Source organism: Crinia signifera, chromosome 4, assembly GCF_055691185.1.
Source record: "Crinia signifera chromosome 4, ASM5569118v1, whole genome shotgun sequence".
Taxonomy (NCBI): domain Eukaryota; kingdom Metazoa; phylum Chordata; class Amphibia; order Anura; family Myobatrachidae; genus Crinia; species Crinia signifera.
Genome location: NC_139220.1, coordinates 38,993,638 through 39,014,907, shown reverse-complemented (window position 1 = coordinate 39,014,907; position 21,270 = coordinate 38,993,638). Strand labels below are relative to the sequence as shown.

Genomic DNA, 21,270 nt, shown 5'->3' with positions numbered 1-21,270 from the left:
CTCTTGAGACGCGAGAGGGGAAGGTCAGAAGGTCAGGTCACGTGCAAGGACGCGCGGCATGTGACAGGGGAAGATGAAGTGCAGGCTGGAGCCAGAGGAGCTCCTGAAACTGTCTGCCTCCGAGTCATGCCCTGTAAGTACATTTTTTTCTGCCCTGCCTCTTAATACTTTATTATTCTCCATATCTATCTATCTATCTATCTATAGATCTATCTATCTATCTATAGATCTATGTATCTCTATAGATCTATCTATCTATCTATAGATCTATCTACCTATCTATCTATCTCTATAGATCAGGGATACGGCCCCCGCACCCAGTATGTCCGGCCCGCCCACCTATATTACTTTTTAAACAGCCACCCGCCCGGCTATATTACTGATTAATCAGCCGCCCGCCCGCCTATATTACTGAAGTATCAGCCGCCCGCCCGCCTATATTACATACCAGCCGCCGGGGAGATGTGCATAAGATGCGCCCGCCAATCACTGCTGGCGCATCACCTCCACAGCCACTGTGATTGGCGGGCGCGTCTTCTGCACATCTCCCCGGCGGCAGCAGCAGCCATCCCCGGCGGCTGGTATGTAATATAGGCGGGCGGGCGGCTGATACATCAGTAATATAGGCGGGCGGGCGGCTGATTAATCGGTAATATAGCCGGGGAGATGTGCAGAAGACGCACCCGCCAATCACAGTGGCTGTGGAGGTGTGTCGCCGGCAGTGATTGGCGGGCGTGATGTGGGCGGTAGGGAGGGGGACTCGCGAGGTTTGGGATGCGCCCACCATGCATTGCACTGCATGGGCGGGAGCATCGGAGGTCAGAGTACAGCAGCCGCAGCAGCCATCACGCTGTGGTGCCGCAGCTAAATCAGTGTAAACTTGTAAAGGTAATGCTGCTTCTCTCACCCTCCCTTCCCCAGTGACTGACAGATCCAGGGGTTGTCATTTACCCCTGGTTTCACCCCCAAACAGGTTAATGTGATTATGTCTGATTATCATAATCAGACATAATCACATTAACCTGTTTGGGGGTGACACCCCCCCCTTCCTCCACACTGTCACTTTTTATGGTGTGTCTGCCCACATGTATATGTCGCTGCCCGTGCGTATAATGCCCACATGTATATGTCGCTGCCCTGTGTATAATGCCCACATGTATATGCCGCTGCCCTCTGTATAATGCCCACATGTATATGCCGCTGCCCGTGTGTATAATGCCCACATGTATATGCCGCTGCCCGTGTGTATAATGCCCACATGTATATGCCGCTGCCCTGTGTATAATGCCCACATGTATATGCCGCTGCCCTGTGTATAATGCCCACATGTATATGCCGCTGCCCTGTGTATAATGCCCACATGTATATGCCGCTGCCCGTGTGTATAATGCCCACATGTATATGCCGCTGCCCTGTGTATAATGCCCACATGTATATGGCGCTGCCCGTGTGTATAATGCCCACATGTATATGCCGCTGCCCTGTGTATAATGCCCACATGTATATGCCGCTGCCCTGTGTATAATGCCCACATGTATATGCCGCTGCCAGTGTGTATAATGCCCACATGTATATGCCGCTGCCAGTGTGTATAATGCCCACATGTATATGCCGCTGCCCTGTGTATAATGCCCACATGTATATGCCGCTGCCCTGTGTATAATGCCCACATGTATATGCCGCTGCCCTGTGTATAATGCCCACATGTATATGCGCTGCCCTGTGTATAATGCCCACGCGTATATGCCGATAATTGATAATTTTTATATGGCCCCCGAAGGGTTTTCAAATTTTCCAAATGGCCCTCAGTAGAAAAAAGGTTCCCCACCCCTGCTATAGATCTATCTATCTATATATAGATAGATATATATCTAGATATCTATCTATATATATATAGATATATATAGATATATAGCTTTTTTTTTTTTTTGACATTCATGAAAATCATTTATTAACAATATAAAAGGTGACTTTCTCCATAGCAACCAAACAGATTCCATCATTTTTCAAGCACACTTTAGAAAAACACATTGAATGTCTCTGCTGTGGTCATCATCACTTTTTCTGCAGTTGCCTATAGAGCGGTTTCCATAAATGTGCCACATAGTGGTGGAGTCAGTGATGTCTAACTAGCTTTCTTCAGATGTGAGTTTAGGAGCCCATACACGCTCCATTTTTCCTGTCCCTTTTGTACTTTTAAAGTACACATCGCATCGCATCACATGCCTGGTGCAAGCATTGTGATGTAAACCAAGTACAAAAAGTATGTGCAGCACATACTTTTTGTACTGTACTTTTGTACTGTACTATGTGATGAGAGGGAGTGCGCATCGCATAGTACTAAACGGACAGCAGAAGAACGGAGCGTCTATGGGCTCCTTAACTCTGAACGGTCTTCTCGAAAGCATAAATATACACTCAAAAAGACATTCACTTTCCCATATAAATACCCCCACTGTAGTCACCGCTGGGCGCCCGGATCCATCCTCCCAAAAGTGCTCGGCACCTTACTTCCCACTTATCCTGGAGCAGGATATGTGGAACGCACGTGAGTGTGCCCTGACTTCCTACCGGAAGCCGGGCGCCCGGCGGGGATGAAGAGATGGCTCTACAGTGGAGGTATTTATATGGGTAAGTGAATGTCTTTTTGTGTGTATATTTATGCTGCCATGCGTCTGGGAGTGGGTTCTTCTCATGTGCTAAACACGCCCTTAACATGCCGTGTCACCCCCATGGGGGCCCCTGGAAGTTGATGTACCGGGGCCCAGGATTTCTCTTGGCAGCCCTGCCTGTAACAGTAGGTGTAACTAGTTCCACCTCCACCACAGCCCTGCACAGTAACATTAAAGCCCCCCCACCACCCATGTCAATAGATGATGCAGGCGGCTCTAATGTCACTGACGAGCTCCAGCCACCTCCACCTTTCTCAGGTCCTGGTGGCTCTATGGATCTCCTCCACCTGCTGCCCACCTCTCCTGGTACTCCCACATGCTGTGTCTTTTCCTCAGGTCCCAAAGTTTTCCTTTTCTGGTACAGAAACTGATGGAGGGACAATGATTCATAAATCATGTGCATAAAGGCTCTGTAGTAATTGTGCAATTTAAGACAGAGGAATCATCGTCTTTTGCTTGGATTGGAAAAGACAGCATTGACTAGGCGCCCTCCATTAATCTGGGATCTGTTGTGGGACAGGGGCTGATTTGAATAATAAAATTACAATATTTATCACTTTACAAAACAAAAGAATGTTACCAACAGCAACTGACGAAAAAAATAGTTTATTATCATTCTGGTCATACATCCCGTTATCTCCCATTAGTCCCAGAAGCCCTTGAAACTCTTTTGAAACAATTTGTTGTTGGACATAAGTTAATTTTTTTTTATTCACATATCAAAAGTCCCTTTGATAGATCATCTTAAGAACAAATAATATAAAATTAGCCATGAAGTTGTGATTCATCTCACAATAACATTCACATAAAATTTTCCCAAAAAGACGTCACTGAGGGGGCACCCCCATGTTATCGGAATCACTGGCTGAGATTAGAAAAGTCATCAGCCTGATGGTCTGCAACATGGAGTCGTGACCCCATACTGAGAAGGTCGGGACCCACTTTTGGGGTCAGGACCCACAGTTTGAGAACCGCTGTCCTACAGTATACACAGTATTAGCTCCAATAACAAAAATGGCAATTTCAGCGTCTAGAGAACCAGATTAAGAGAGTGAGTACAGTAGGCACCCCTTTTCTCAGGGGCCCCCCGACCAGAGCACACTATCACTGCTGCGCTGTGCAGAACCTAAGTGGTATTGTTCTATTCTTTAAGGCTGTCACGTGAAGTCATACAGGGCTACCTACCCCCTCTGCTACAGCCTGAGACGCCATAGAGGAAGGAAACTCCACTGGACCGGATAGTTCAACAACTTTTTAAGTCAACAGTGATTAGGTTTTACACAGGGTTCCATATAAATGGCCACAAGAGATACATGTAGCCATAGGGATCATTGTGTTTTAGCTCCAATGCATATAAATGGTGCAGATGATTCAATGTTTCTACTGTATCTCTTATTCCTTTATCTCCCAAAAATGTAACAGTGTAATGTGGGCTAGGTGAAATGAGGGAGATTGTTAGACTAATGAGGGAGAGAGGGAGATTGCTATTATTACTGGCGAGCTCCAGCCACCTCCCCCTTTCTCAGATCCTGCTGGCTAGATGGATCTCCTCCACCTGCAGCCCGCCTCTCCTGGTACTCACACATGCTGTGTCTTTTCCTCAGGCCCAAAGGTTTCCTTTTCTGGCATGGCGTATGTGATGTATCACCGTCACTGCAGCTGAAGTGAAGAAGATCCACTAAGAGGAACAAGCTCTGTACATGATGGAGACAAGGTGAGAGGTGGCTGAAGGCACACAGAGAGGTGTGGAAGCTGATGGAGGGACAATGATTCATAAATCATGTGCGTAAAGGCTCTGTAGTAATTGTGCAATTTAAGACAGAGGAATCATCGCCTTTTGCTTGGATTGGAAAAGACAGCATTGACTAGGCGCCCGCCGATATTTCCCCCGTCGGAAATAGCGGCGGGGATTGAACACCCCCATTAATCTGGGATCTGTTGTGGGACAGGGGCTTATTTGAATAATAAAATTACAATATGTATCACTTTACAAAACAAAAGAATGTTACCAACAGCAACTGAAGAAAAAAATAGTTTATTATCAGTTCTGGACATACATCCCGTTATCTCCCATTGGTCCCAGAAGCCTTTGAAACTCTTTTCAAACAATTTGTTGTTGGACATAAGTTAATTTTTTTTTTTGTTCACATATCAAAAAGTCCCTTTGATAGATCATCTTAAGAACAAATAATATAAAATTAGCCCTGAGGTTGTGATTCATCTCACAATAACATTCACATAATTTTTTTCCCAAAAAGACATCACTAAGGGGGCACCCCCATGTTATCGGAATGACACAGCGACATTATATGAACATTACACAATGATACACCCCATTTGTTCCATTCAGTTCAGCAGCTTCTTTTAAAAGATATAGATTTTTTTTTTCATATTTTTTTTTTCTTTTTTACTGTTAATGAATTTACATAAAATATGCATCTGAGGGCAACGTGCACTCAGTCTACGCATCGTGTGAACCGGTCATATATTTAAGTATGTAAATGCTTACGTCATTCCCATTCAGAAAGCACAGCAGCAGGATTCCCTTGAACGTGCATTGTACAGGAAATATTCTCACACAATTGAAAGAACGTCGCTCATTAAAAAAAAAATGAGCTTGGCTATTACTATTAAAAAAAAAACTTGTGATCTTACTTCGCTCCCTACTCCATGCAGATTATTCAGCTCTGGTAGCCACAAACATTACGGTAACTGAGCAGCAGGAGATGCATAGCACTCAGTTGTGCTTAAAGCTGGTCTGTGCTGCATTTTGCACCAGACGATTCTTTAAATATTACAAAGCCTGCTTGAGATGGTTTGGAGACGTTTTACGAGAAAACTTTAGGGATTTTCCCCTCTCTATCATTCCATAAGTCCCTCCATCTCCAATTTCAACATCAGATGCTTGTACATGTATTTGTTTTTTCTTCCATTGCATGTCTACTAGGGCTCAAACAGGGTCACACGTCCGTGTGGTGCGAGCTGAACGACGTAAAGCTGCCACGTTGACTGCGGCTGAACTGGCAGAAGCTCGCCGCCCGACTCCTGCGCCCCCTGTTTTCGGTGTTGCCTCGCTGCTTGTCGTGCATGATAAAGTTTTCTATCAGTTGGAGTTTTTTATGCTCTTCTTTTAAGAAGACGTTGACGATCATGCTTTTTTCCTTTTTGATTTGTTCGCTTATGTCTTTTGGAATATCGGGAATCAACCAGTCCACCACGGCACTTAAAAACATCACCAGATTCTAAAAGGAATAAAGAAAGAAAATATATGTTAAAAAGGTAGGTGGTATGGGTTACATTTAGCATACACATACAAGGTGAAAGTTGCTCGTTGGAAGCCTTTGGGCTTCTATCACCCCTCCATGCTGTGAGAGATCCAACCCAGCACCACACACGATGGGTTATTAGCAGGGCCGGCTCTACCATTTGGCAGCTTTACGCAACTGCCTAGAGCTCCAGGATCTTTGGGGGGCGCCACCAAGTCTGCTTATCAAAAAATCTAGGATGTCTATGATGATTGTAAGCTCCTCCAAGCAGGGCCCGCTTCCCTCCTCTTCTCTTCACATTTCACTCACAGCTCTCCTATACTCAAACACCCCATCTTCGTCCGCATACTCTTCTCCATCATTGGCCTCAAGCCTCTTATAGTATGTTGATTGAGTCCTCACTACTTATATTTAAGCTGTAATGTGTATTGAACTGTGGCGCTCTTTATTTTTACTCTATTTTTGTTATTTATTCAATGTTATGCCAAATTTACGATGACAATCCATTGATGGCTTTGTTCACATGTACAGCTCATGCGTGAACACTATGATCCATGCACAGTCTTCAATAATTGTCAGGACTGCGAATTCACATCCCTGCTTTCAGACCTGAGTTAGCTCCTAAGATCGGCCAATGGCCTAACAAACCGGAACACACTACAGATCGGGTAACTGTTCCGATAACTGAGCTGTTTGTCTGAAATCTTAGGCCAGCTGGGAGGCATTCAGACATGTTCCAAGTGGTTATTACTCACTACTATCTATCTACTGAAAAAAAGAAGTAAAAAAAAAACAATGGAGCAATAAACTCGGTGTCAAGGTTAACAATGGGGCAAATGTGGTTATAGCTTTAGGCCTCCACATTAAACAAAGGGCCATTGTTATTGCACCGTAAAGATGATCGGCCCCCAGCTGACCACATGGTCGACGATAACTCATATGTATTTATATTGCACTTCGAGTTTTAACCCTCTCTCTCTCTCTGTCACCATTCAAAATATTCCGCTCATATTTCTTCCAAATCTATACAAAAGTGGGGAACATGAGCAGTGTGACCCAGACGCGATCGCGGCCAAAAATATATCACCCAACTTCATCCTATGTCACCGTTGCATCCAACTCATAGTATGACTAAAAACTCCCTGACCTTTGACCCGAGTACTAGATTAGTGACATCTTTAGCTCCTGATTGCCGATGCTTTGTCTAAAAATATCCTCAATTCTGCACTTTGAACTTTTTATAATCCGATTGGTTAAAAATTGGTGATTGTGGGTAATTATATGCAAATAACACATTGAAGTCCAAAACAGATGTCTGTAATCAGGTTATCTGACAAAAATCAACTTTTTCTTTAAATGTAGGGATTACATATCAATGGAAGGAAATATACTTGTCCAACTTCAAAGAATGCTGTCTTCTGAATGCCTGGAGGGAGTATCACAGTATTTAATATTTCAAGGGCACCACATTTAGGGCCTATTCAACAGTGTTTCCGTATGTATAATGGGCCATTTATTGAAGATAAATAGGCCCCTCGGCCCCAAAAATCTTAATAACATTTTATTTATGTTTTTAGCGTGGTGACCCAATGTGATGTCAGGGAGCTTTCCTGGTGTAATCACTAAGTCCATATAAATGATCTACAGTTCAAGGTTAATTTGCAAATATAGTATATAGAAGTTTAATTTGTACAGAACCAACTTATCCAATCTGTAATAGCTTTTATCTGTCTCGTGCAGGTGTATCATTGGTCCCTATAACTTAAGAGTAAATGATATTCTTTAACTGTTTGGTTGTCAAGGGAAATGGAAGTTAAGGGGCCAGATGAACTAAGCTCAGGGGCGGATAGGCCCACTGGGAAACCGGGACATTTTCTGGTGGGCCGGTCCAGATTTGGCCGCTTTCCCCCCTGGCTGGGCCAATGCTTCCCCCCCTGGCTGGGGGCTACCACAGTGGTTAGTGGCCGCAGCAACCAACTCCTGGCTGCCCACAGTAAATATGGCCACGGCCGGCCGCGGCTTTGACAAGGCTGAAAAAAGACGTTAGTTCAACCTATCTTACTTGTAACTACTGACTTGAGTAAGTCATATCTATAGGATTCCCTTACTGGCTGAAAATGCATCCACTGGCAATGAGTTCCAGAATTTTACTGCTCTAATGGTGAAGAATCCTCTTCTTAATTCGTATGGAATTTCTTTTCCTCGAGCCTCAGTACATGCCCGCGTGTCCTAAGTATAGGCCTGTTTGTGAACAAATCATCTCCCAGTTCCATATGATTCCCAATCCTGTATTTGAACATACTAATCATATCACCTCTCAACCTCGGTTTCTCCAGTGAAAACATATTCATATCCTGGTTAACCTATCTTTATCTTTTAGTGATTCAAGACCTAGTTGGCCTAGCTTAGTCACCCTTCTCTGTACCTGTTCCAATTAATTTATGTCCTTTTTAAGGTGCTGTGCCCAGAACTAAACACAATATTCTAAGTGTTGTCTCACCAATGCCCTGTAAATGGCACTATCACATTGGCATCCCTTGAATCCATACCCCTTTTAATGCATGTGAGTGTACGGTTTACTTTTGCTGCTGCACTTGAGCAGTGTGCACTATTACCCAATTTTTCATCTATGATGACCCCCAAGTCCTTTTCTACAGCAGAATTCCCTATATTAACTCCATTTAGCCTATAAGTAGCTTGTTAATTTTTGTTCCCATAATGAATTACTTTACTTTTTCAATGCTAAACTGCATTTTCCACCTTTCCGCCCACCTTTCCAGTTTGTTAAGTCACTTCGTAGTGTTTCCACATCCTCTCCTGAGTTAATTTCCTTACTTAATTTTGTGTCAACTGCAAATATTGCAATTTTACTCACTATGATACTTTCAATATCATTAATAAATATATTAAACAAGGTGGGTCCCAATCTTGAACCTTTGGGGACTCCACTTTGGACCTTACCTCAGCTGGAATGTATGCCATTTATCACCACTCTCTGTCCCCGATTGTGCAACCAATTTTTAATCCAATTACAAATTTTATCCCCTAACCCTAAATTACAGAGTTTCATTAATAACCTTTTATGAGGCACCGTGTCAAAAGTTTTAGCGAAATCAAGCAGTATTACATCAACAGATTTCCCAAAGTCCAGCCCCCTACTGACTTCCTCATAGAAGCTAATTAAATTAGTCTGACATGATCTATTTTTGACGAACCCATGCTGAGCCTTACTTATCACTTTCTTCTGTTCTAAGAAATTTTGGATACTATCTCTTATTATTCCTTCTAATATTTTCCCCACAATGGATGTAAGGCTGACTGGTCTTTAATTTTCAGGGCTAGTTTTGCTTGTAACCAGTTTGAAGATGGCCGCGGATCGCTCTAGGGTGATGTCACCCAGGACTGAGCGGCTTCAGCGTGTCGGTGGTCGGAAGCGGCTGCAGCGTGGCACCAAATCTGGGTTAGTGGTTTATCACTCTCTTTATTTTATCACTTTTCAAGGCTTAGTGTCATGCAGCCTTACATGCGACACCTTGGCGGCTAGGATCACATGCCATACATCGTATGTGCTCTTTTTGCATATGGTGTATCATATGTGATCCCAGTCAAGGTTGCTGGATACGAAAAATCCTTGTAGCAGCCATGATGATCTCAGGATCTGATCCGATGCGCACAGGACTGCTCATCGGATCGCAAACGGAGTAAAATCACATACGATATTGCACTATTCAAACGATTTATCCAGCCGATGGGTTGAAATCATGTGAAAAAGGGCCACATAATACTAGTCTATGGGCAAAAGGGTTATGACATTCATTCAGTACACATTTTCCAAACAGCGGTAAGCTTAGCCATCTATGAAGTAAGTGGTACAGTGCCAATAGTCTGCACTGCCACCGATTTGAAGCACAATTAGCCAGCAACCTGTTGATGCCACAATTTGACGCTTCTGACCTGGAATGGTTAAGACTAGCTTACTGCTTTGCTGGGTCAGTGTAAGAAGATTTGTACATGCATTACCCAGATTGCATATACGTAAAATCAGGGGTCCTTAAACTATTTTGCTCTGGGACCCCATCAGAGAATAAAAATAATGACAGGACCCCAGCAAGTTACGGCAGAAGGTCATCACATCACATGTGTAGTCAGCAGACAGCACATACATGGCAGCATTGTGGAAGCACACAATGATGGGAGGAGTCTGACATACCATAACCCAACCCATCACATCACATGTGTAGTCAGCAGACAGCACATACATGGCAGCATTGTGGAGGCATACACTGATGGGAGGAGTCTGACATACCATAACCCAACCCATCACATCACATGTGTAGTCAGCAGACAGCACATACATGGCAGCATTGTGGAAGCACACAATGATGGGAGGAGTCTGACATACCATAAAACAACCCATCACATCACATGTGTAGTCAGCAGACAGCACATACATGGCAGCATTGTGGAGGCACACAATGATGGGAGGAGTCTAACATAACAGACAAATCAACAGATTTTTCAGACTCCTTTAATCACTGCTGCTGGACCCCGCCACAGGTGCCTGTGCCCGCCAGAGGTCCCGACCTCCATTGTGGTTGCGGGAATGGCTCATGCGCAGTAGCTTCTTCAGTACTGCGCATGTGTACTCAGCAGCAGTCCATAGTAGCATATTCCCAGTCCTGGGTCCGGTGCATGTGCAGTGTCTTCCTCGGTGCCCCATAGCAGCCCATAGAGGCATCCCAGAGGGAGGGAACATTTCCCAATGGGTGATTGGCAGGTTGGACTTTCAATAGGAAGTCACTGCCAGTCACAGTCCTGCACCCCTCTTTTGCTCACAGTAGAAACTGTGATTGGAGGAATAAAGTGAACTATTACCATAACCAACAGCAACGCGAGATGTTTTCATTTGTATTTACCGTTTTATCTGTATGATGCATTCTCACAAATTGTTTTTCTATGCCTCCGGCAAATTTAAAATGAAGGTTTATATTTTTGTGGCAGACATACAAAGAAGCAATAACTATGCACAGCCTGAAAATGCATTTCTCCAGAGAGAACTATTTGATTCATAAAATTTGATTGAGCGTCGTGCCAGAAACTAATTGTCGCCAATCATTCCAGAAATTGGTGCGGTTTCTGACTTGTTTTGTGCATCTTTTGTCCTCTACCCAAAATTCCAGCTAATAAAACATTTAATGCGAACGGACTAGGAAACAAATATGCAAATTGAATCATAAATCTCCAGACACTTACTAATGCTGGATTCGGTGAAATAAATAAACAAGTGAAATACATTGAAGTCATTTGCAACGATTCAATCAGTATAGAATATAAAATGATTGTAATTTGTCCTCATTCACCGTGTCAAAGGTGATATTATAGTAATTGGGATGCTATCACCACGTATAGCCTCGAAATTACTGCCCTGATGTATAATGAGTCTTTTTATTGAACATAATAATTATTGGGCATTTTGGAAACTGCAGACAGAAGAGGGCATCCTTCACCAGACCAACATGGCCGGCTATGCTTCAATAGATAAGGCTGCCACTGACCAAATCCAATAACAAAATAGCTGCATGTTACTCAGGGACTAATTCCGACCCACTCACTAGGCAGCGTATATTGTGAGTGGATAAGCACCGCTTGCCGCCCCGGCGAACACCCATTTCATCCTCCACCCCACTGCCAGGGCTGCCCGCATCCTCTCGGTAACATGCGCGGGGATGTGTCGGTGAACACATCCCCCCGCATGCGGCTGAAGGGAAGATAAATCATTTGATGGCCGCCGGTGTCAACCACCGCCTGCCTCCTTAGCCGTTAGCTCCTGGAGTCTGCACATGCGCAAATCCGCGCACGTGCATATGTGAATTCGGCCCTGTCCAATCAAAGTTGAATCACCACCACAGTTGAGCCGCCCAGGTGCATGTTATGGGACAGGATAGTGGTTAGAATCCTCCCCAATCTATTGTATTTAAGCTTTGATTTCTGATGCATTCACTAGACCAGGCATGTCCAACCTGCGGCCCTCCAGCTGCTGTGAAACTACACATCCCAGCATGCCTTTCCATAGTTTTAGCATTCCCTAATATCAAAACTGTGGCAAGGCCTTCTGGGATGTGTAGTTTCACAACAGCTGGGGGGCCGCAGGTTGGACATGCCTGCAGTAGACCATTTGCAATATGGTTGGAATCATTGAGGGGTAGCCAGAAATGAGGTGAGTGCCTATGCCTCATTATACACTCCACAGAAGCCACCATTGTAGATATGCAGCTTATGTAGATAAACAGTTAAAAATCTAGAAAGACAGTAATGACATCATATAATTTCTGTATCTGCAATGATGTCATCGCATGCCCTCTAGAAGAATGTCGACATCGTACTGACATGACAATGGTGACATAGTCCTAAAGGTTGACATAGACCATATTGGTCAGTGATGAAATGTCGGCATGTTTGCTGACATATTGGAGGTTATTCAAAGTTTGCATTGATGCGTGTGATTTGCTCGCCATTCGCAATGCCACCCGCATAAACATCCGTTCGCAGTTTTCTGGCAAGGACCACATCATTTCATGGTCACCTACCATCAAATGATGTGGAACGAGTAGGCAAAATGAAGGCACTCTCAGGTGTCTTAGCTTTGAGTGCACCCTGTATGAGGACATCCGGTGATGCCCCCAGCAGCCACGTCACTGCCTCTTTTCTATGGGAACGCCCAGTGTTTTCATGGGAACACCCATGGAACACTGGGTGTTCCCATGGGTGCGTCCACTGGCTGCCCTACGTCCTCCGCCCGCACTGTTGGGTCCTAATGGGATGGCTAACTTGCAGTCCACCATGATTGTTCGAACCCGGCATCTGCACATGCGTAGACTCAAAACATCGCACCCCCATGCGTATGCACGGTGGAGCGAACACACCAGAATAAGCTCCGGGCGCTGGAAGTTATCATGGCGCCGGATCTGTGCCGGCACCGCCAGCTCGCCCGCTCCCCTGCACTTTCTCTCTGTCGCGCCATCTCCCCCGCTAACTCCCGGCCCGCTCACCGCTACTGTACCGGAGATGTGGTGCTATTTAAAATCCATGTCTCCCACTGCCGGACCACTAGCCAATAGGCGCTTGCGGTCCAGCAGCCAATCAACTGGTGGCTGCTGGACCGTGAGCGCCTATTGGCTAGCGCGGTCCAGCGGGAGATGTGAATTTTAAATAGAGTGCACGTCTCCCACCTAGGTAAAGTGGGGAGCCGAGAGTGGGCGGGGGTGCCGACCGCACACTTCCCCTGACAGGGGGGAGGGGAACAGGCTCCACACTACTCCTTCCCTGTTCCACACTACTCCCTCCCACCCTCACTCCACACTACTACTCCCACCCTCCCCCGCCTGTTCCACACTACTCCCTCTCACCCTCTGTCCCTGTTTTGCACTATCACTCCCTCCCACCCTCGCTGATCTGCACTATTACTCCCTGCTAACAATTTCAGGCCCCCTTGGCAACAAGTTTAGTCCCCCTTGGCAATGAGCAACTTTAGCCCCGCTTGGCAACAAGCAACTTTAGCCCCCTTGGCAACGAGCAATTTTAGTCCCCCTTGGCAACAATTTTAGTCCCCCTAGGCAACGACCAACTTAAGTTCCCCTTGGCAACGAGCAATTTTAGTCCTCCTTGGCAACGAGCATGAATCTCCTTGGCATCGAGCATGAAGCCCCTAGAATCGAGCATGAAGTTCCTAGCAATGAGCATGTAGGTAAGTGGCACTTATGTGTCAGATGTAATAGGCATTACGATTTGTTATATAGTATGTAATGGGCATTACGGTTTGTTATATAGTATGTAATGGGCATTACGGTGTGTTATATTACTATATAACACACTGTAATGCCCATTACATATTATATAACATATAGTAATGCCCATTACATACTATATAACATGTACAAACGAAGAAAAAGATGACTCTCTTTGTTGGGGCACAACTTTAGTTAAAATATATAAATTTTTAATGATATACGTTAAAATTTAGGACGCACTGAAAATCCTCCAAAACTAGTATGACTTACGATAGTCTCTTAAAGAAAGAGCAAGTAGTGTCTGTCTATATATATGACAAAGCAGAATAGGATAGTATGACAATATGTCAATCAAAAAAGTGAAAATGTGTGTCAGGCTCGGTCAGACATGATCTCAATATGGGGATATTCTCCCATGAGGCAATTGGATAGCCTGGCTGATTTTTAATTTTTAATTTATTTGTGACAAAAAAGTGTGAAAAAAACTTAATTAATCTTTATAGTGAATACTAAGTAAAATATCGTCTGGGACCATATATTTATGGCGAAATATAATGATGTTATTGTGGCTGTCACGGTGGATAACCACAGTGTATATCCCTGTGGTACCGGGTGGCTTGAGCTCGTATTTAATTAATATATAATTGTACAGATACGTGCAGTGCTTAGATGATAAATTCACAACCTAAATACAAATATAGAGTGGAGAGTGGGAAAAGATACAGATTGTTCTCTCTGGTCTCAAATCATTCCTGCTTTCCGGCCGTGTGTCTCTAGGACAGTGAACGAGCCAAATGAGGGGATGATCTGGATTGAGGCCAAAGTAGTGAGCACAAATAGAAGGAAGGAAAGTAGGGATCTGCTGTTGATTTCCAGTATCCCGTGTCACCCCTGTTGGTTAGGACCAGCGCAGGGGATCAAACAGTCACTGGATTCAATGAGAGTCCCTTAATAAGAGGAGGGTTAATTCCCTATCCAGGGGTATATTGTATTCAATTATCCTCAAACATTGATATGTTTTATACAACTCCTCTATACATATATCACTCCTTATTCAGTTTCCCCATATAAGTGTCGTGAGTTCCCACAGCAAAATTTAAATACAAGTGCAGATGGAAAGCATGAATCCACTCTATAAGTTTAACAGCCAATGCCTTTGAGGTTACTTATCATGTAAGAAGCTATGCATCTTTGTGCCACAGATGGCAGCCTCCCCGCCGTGACAGCCACTCCTGCCTGGACGCGCGTTTCGCCTGTGCTTGTTCACCAGTATCTGCTGTATGTCAAGCAGCGTCTATTTGTACCGCTGAACTTTCGCGGGGAAACAGTGCTGCTGTTTCTATTGGTCAAACCCCCTACGACTACCTATCAGTATCTGATTTTGGGTCACGTAACGGATGTTTACGTGGTTGCTATGGACGCAATCCTCTATTCCGTACTTGGTCACATGACCTAAGACTGCGTCCCTAACCACGGCAGCAGTTTCCATGTCTGCGGTCTCATGCGTGCATTCGTATTCACGCTATTGTCATAACATTGCCTCCATAATCGGGTATTTACGTGGTTGCTATGGACGCGATCCTCTATCCCGTACTTGGTCACATGATTCAAGACTGCGTCCCCACCCATTGAAACAGTTTCCGTAGCCGTGATCCCATGCGTACATTCGTAATCCCGCTTCACTCTGTATGCGGTTTCTTGGGGGTGTCATAACCAGGGTTACCAGCAACGTCTATCCATATTCCCATACCTTTGATAGTAACATCTATAATTACATAGAGTATTTATGGGACAAATAGTTCGCTGCCATATATCATTATTTTGCTGTCATATCCTAGGTAATTTTACCTGACTTGCTTTTTCTCTTTTTAACTTTTTTTCTTCGCTTTATACCAATAAAGTGTTTAATTATATAATATTTTATTTTCTGCATCCTCTGCATTCTGTATTCACAATGTTTTCTGCATCCTCTTTTTGGGAGATCTGTTCTATGACAGACCAGGTAGGTTTCATCTGTTTGCTTTTCTTAACCTTCCTCACTTTTAGGACTATTTCTAAATCTATACAAAGTTGTTATGAGATTTATATCCTGGTAGGGTTGTTGTATCCAATAAGATCTTTTAGGAATTTTATCATATTATCTAGAAACCATCATTCCACATGTTTTTAGTCAGAGAGTTTTATAGAGGAGTTGTATAAAACATATCAATGTTTGAGGATAATTGAATACAATATACCCCTGGATAGGGAATTAACCCTTCTCTTATTAAGGGACTCTCATTGAATCCAGTGACTGTTTGATCCCCTGCGCTGGTCCTAACCAACAGGGGTGACACGGGATACTGGAAATCAACAGCAGATCCCTACTTTCCTTCCTTCTATTTGTTCTCACTACTTTGGCCTCAATCCAGATCATCCCCTCATTCGGCTCGTTCACTGTCCTAGAGACACACGGCCGGAAAGCAGGAATGATTTGAGACCAGAGAGAACAATCTGTATCTATTCCTGCTCTCCACTCTATATTTGTATTTAGGTTGTGAATTTATCATCTAAGCACTGCACGTATCTGTACAATTATATATTAATTAAATACGAGCTCAAGCCACCCGGTACCACAGGGATATACACTGTGGTTATCCACCGTGACAGCCACAATAACATCATTATATTTCACCATAAATATATGGTCCCAGACAATATTTTACTTAGTATTCACTATAAAGATTAATTAAGTTTTTTTCACACTTTTTTTTGTCACAAATAAATTAAAAATTAAAAATCAGCCAGGCTATCCAAATGCCTCATGGGAGAATATCCCCATATTGAGATCATGTCTGACCGAGGCTGACACACATTTTCACTTTTTTGATTGACATATTGTCATACTATCCTATTCTGCTTTGTCATATATATATATACATATATATAGACAGACACTACTTGCTCTTTCTTTAAGAGACTATCGTAAGTCATACTAGTTTTGGAGGATTTTCAGTGAGTCCTAAATTTTAACGTATATCATTAAAAATTCATATATTTTAACTAAAGTTGTGCCCCAACAAAGAGAGTCATCTTTTTCTTCGTTTGTACATAAGTATTTGTATTATGACTCATGGGAGCACCACCAACCTATGAAATGTTTTAGGACAGTATAAGTCAATAACTATTGTGATTGTTGGTTCATAGAATTCAGAATAAGTAGTAGTAGTACGTTTATTTATAAGGCGCCGCAAAGTGTCCGCAGCGCCGTACATAGCAAACAAAAAAACAAATTACAAGGTAACGTACAGGGTGTGTTGAAAAATACAGTATAAATAGGGGTATAGCTGGTAGAACTAAAATCAGCATCAGTTCAGAAGTAGGTGTCAAAATTGTCGAGGAGACTGAAGATGAAGTAGAGGAAGGGAAGAACAGGACAGGAGCACAGGTGAGGTAATAAGGTAGGGTGAGTACGTGAGGAAGGAGGACCCTACTCATAAGAGTTAACATACTAAAAATAGGTGGGTGGACCAACGAAATACAATAGGATAAGTAGGAACGGAGGGGAACGGAGGCAGTATAGGAGGATCAAAAGAGGTTAGGAGGAGGGATAGGCTAGTCGAAAAAAGTGGGTTTTGAGGGAGCGCTTGAAGGAGGTAAGGGAATCCGATAGCCTGATGGGTGGCGGGAGGTTGTTCCAGTGCAGGGGGGCAGCGCGAGAGAAGTCTTGGACACGGGAGTGGGAGGAGGTGATTAGGTGAGAGCTCAGTCGGCGGTCAGCGATGGAGCGAAGAGGACGGGAGGGAATGTGGATAGATCAGTGAAGAGAGGTAGGGAGCTGTGGAGGAGGAGAGAGCCTTGTAGGTGGTGGTGGTGAGGAGTTTAAAGAGAACTCGGAAAGGAATGGGGAGCCAGTGAAGAGATAGACAGAGGGGGGAGGCGGAGGTAGAGCGGCGGGAGAGGAAGTTGAGCCTAGCAGCAGCGTTAAGAAAGGATTGGAGAGGTGCGAGGCGGGTGAGAGGTAGGCCAGAGAGAAGGATGTTGCAGTAGTCAAGGCGGGAGATGACAAGAGAGTGAATGAGAATTTTGGTCGTGTCAGTGGAGAGGAATGGTCTGATGCGTGAGATGTTGTGTAGGTGAAAGCGGCAAGACTGTGAGAGAGCACGAATGTGGGGGGTGAAAGAGAGGGAGGAGTCAATGATGACACCGAGGCAGCGCGTTTGGTCGGTGGACGTGATCTCGGTTTCACCAATGCTGATGTAGATAGTGGGAGAAGAGGTGATGTTCGGGGGATGGAAGATTAGAAGTTCAGTTTTAGCCATGTTTAGTTTCAGGAAGCGTTGGGTCATCCAGGCTGAGATGGCCGTAAGGCATTCGGAGACCTTGGACAGGAGTGATGGGGATAAGTCGGGGGAGGAGAGATAGATTAGGGTATCATCAGCATAAAGGTGGTAATGAAAACCATAGGAGCTGATGAGGGTGCCCAGAGAGGTGGTGTAGAGGGAGAAGAGGAGAATAAAATACTAAGTCAGTGCTAGTCCCCTTTCCTTGTGTGTAATACTATATAACATGTAATGGGCATTATGGTGTGTTATATAGTATGTAATGGGCATTACGGTGTGTTATATAGTATGTGATGGGCATTACGGTTTGATATATAGTATGTAATGGGCATTACGGTGTGTTATATAGTATGTAATGGGTATCGTGTGTGACCTTATGCGTAATTGGCATTACAGCATGTGGCTTTATGTGCAGTGGGCATTACGATGTGTGGTATAATGTTAGGCCGCGTCCCCTTTTCGCCACGCAAGAGCCTACTACAAATCGGGGGGGGGGGGGGATGCGCGAAACATGCCCTTGCTCCGGGCACCGTGGCACCTAGCTACACCACTGATAATCACACTTACCTGGAATAGAATTACGAAAGCCAGTCGCACAGCGAGGACTGTCCAGTACTGTTTGGAAAAATCATATGAATTTGGGGACCACGGAGGCTCACGGTAATCTTTATATCTGTAGAGAAAGATAAGCAAAGTGATCATAGGATTTAGAGCAGTGATTTTCAACCTTTTTACCTTGCGGCACACTAAATAGCTTTTAAAATTGCCAAGGCACACCATGAGATTCCCACAGGGCAAAACACATTGGTCCCCTACAGGAAAAAACCCAAACCTATTGGCCCCCATATAAAAAAAAAACAATCACACTGGTCCCCACAGGTAACAAAAATAAAATACATTGGCCCTTTACATGAAAAGAGGAGACCAGTAAATAACAGTTAAACTGGTGGTGGCTGTAAACTGGTTTGGGCATCTCCAGATCTGAGGGCACACTTGAGAACAGCTCAAGGCACACTAGTGTCCCACGGCACAGTGGTTGAAAAACACTAGTTTAGAATATGATACAAATATGAATGAATTCCGAGCTTGATTCTGAAAAATCAGTAGAAAATAGGGACGGCTGCCAAGTCTGTTCTCACTGGGAATCAGCACTCTGAGCTTTATACACAGATGGTGAGAATTTACAGTACCTAGGCATGGTGCATGGCAGTGTGGAAATAGGCTATTATTGTATACAGGTTGAGTATTCCTAATCCGTTATCCTTATCTGTTATCCTAATTATTCCGATAACCATCGTTTTCATTTTTTCTGGGGACATCTGTAACTGGCACTACTGGGGACATGATAAGTAACTGGCACTACTGAGACATCTGTAACTGGCACTACTGGGGACATGATATGTAACTGACACTACTGGGGATATGATATGGAACTGGCACTATTTTGACATCTGTAACTGGCACTTCTGGGTACATGATATATAACTGGCGCTACTGGGGACATCTGTAACTGGCACTACTGGGACATGATATGGAACTGGCACTACTGGGGACATCTGAAGCTGGCACTGCTGGGGACATCATATGGAACTGGTACTACTAGGGCATGATATGGAACTGGCACTACTGGGGACATGATATGTAGCTGGAACTACTGGGGACATGATATGTTAAGACCCCCATACACTTGTCTGATTTGGGCCTGATTGCACCCGATTCAGACGGATCCGATCCGATACGCAGTCCAGGGTGCATCAGATCGGACCCAGAGATCATACGTGCTGCATGTATGATATTTGTGATGGACCCCTCCCAAGGGTAGGGAGTCAGGATAGCATACGATACAGTACATCACATTTATGTGAATGACTATTCTCCTGGTGTTCAGTCCTGGAGAAGAGTGTCAATGGGATTCTTGTGTACCCAAGGCCTGGTTGTGATGGAAGTCTAAAGTCACGGTATTATCACAGATTACTTGGGATCTATGGACCTTTCTTTTTCCCATGGAGAATAGTATAAATGGCTAATTGGTTTAACAAAATGACAGTATGGGCGAAATGTAATAGGATGAGAGATTTAGAAAGTGAGAGATTTGGTAAGAAATCGGGGGAGATGGCCGCCGGGCCCTATTCAATGCTGTCTTCCTCGACAGCATTGAGCAGGGGATCTCACAGAATGAGCCCGACTTCACAAGCAGGCGGGAATTGCCAAGCGGTACTTGTGTAGTTTCACAGCGGCAGTGATTTTTCTGTTGAGCTGACCGAGAAGGGTCCAGGGTGATGGCTGTTGAGCCAGCTCGACAGCCGTGACCCTACATTGAATACTCCCCTAAACGTCTAATTAGTTGCTTTTTATAATAGTTTATTTTGTATCGGCCAATCTTCAAATTCATTTTAAGTTGATTTTACACAAACCATTAACATGCCTACAGTATATCTTCAATTTTATCTTCCTACTTGAGAAGACGTTTTCTCAAACAATGAAAGTTGTTAGCCCTCGTTTTACGGAGCTGTGAATAAGCGATTCAGAGGAGTATTCCATATGTTGAAAGTATGGTAGAATGGAAGCTATCACAGATGCAAAAATAATGTTATTCTCAGCGACATTTCACCCTATATAACTATTACGGCATAAACAAATGTTGGCCAAACATGGGGTCTAATAAATTAAAGTCGTAAACTACCGTTTGTCAGAAAACGTCAAATTCGACAGGTTTTGGCCTGTTTCCTACAATCTCGATTCTACTTAAAAAAAAAGTTGGGTTGAGAAGATGAGGTGGGGAGGACAGCATTGGGTGAGCAGCATCAGCAGTGCTACTGCTACTGCTCCTCTCCTGGTGCCGCTCTCCCGCCACTAATGCTTGCCGGGACCGGGTGAGCATCAGCAGCACTGGGAGGATGGTGCCGGATGAGCAGCAGCAGCTAAACAGTCGGATTTGGCTCAAATTCTGCAGTTAGATTTGGATGCACAATTGAATAGATCCATTCCGACAGAAGCATTTTGGAATTTATCCAACTTTAACTGAATATACCCCATAGTCTACAAAGTACGATAACAATAATAACAATCGAATGGAAGAATTTTCCACCGTGGTATATTCCCCCCCCCCCCCAATCACTTATTAGTCCATTTTGACTTGACAGGACTCCAGGCAATTATGACTACAGCACTGGGGACAGTAAAAGATCTATAGCACTTTGCTTAATGTGCTTTAAGACTAATT

The 21,270-nt window shown here is 44.1% G+C and overlaps 1 protein-coding gene across 1 annotated transcript in view; it reads right to left on the bottom strand.

The window, feature by feature from the left end:
* Positions 1-4,745: 4,745 nt before the first annotated feature.
* Positions 4,746-21,270, bottom strand: part of ANO2 (anoctamin 2) — a 211,343-nt gene continuing 194,818 nt past the window's right edge. Inside the window, exons 22-23 of the mRNA XM_083181601.1 lie at positions 18,615-18,720; positions 4,746-5,914 (exon numbers count right to left, since the gene is read on the bottom strand). Of these exons, the coding sequence (XP_083037727.1) occupies positions 5,633-5,914; positions 18,615-18,720 (388 nt within the window). The 3' untranslated portion in view covers positions 4,746-5,632. The remainder of the gene's footprint in view (positions 5,915-18,614; positions 18,721-21,270) is intronic.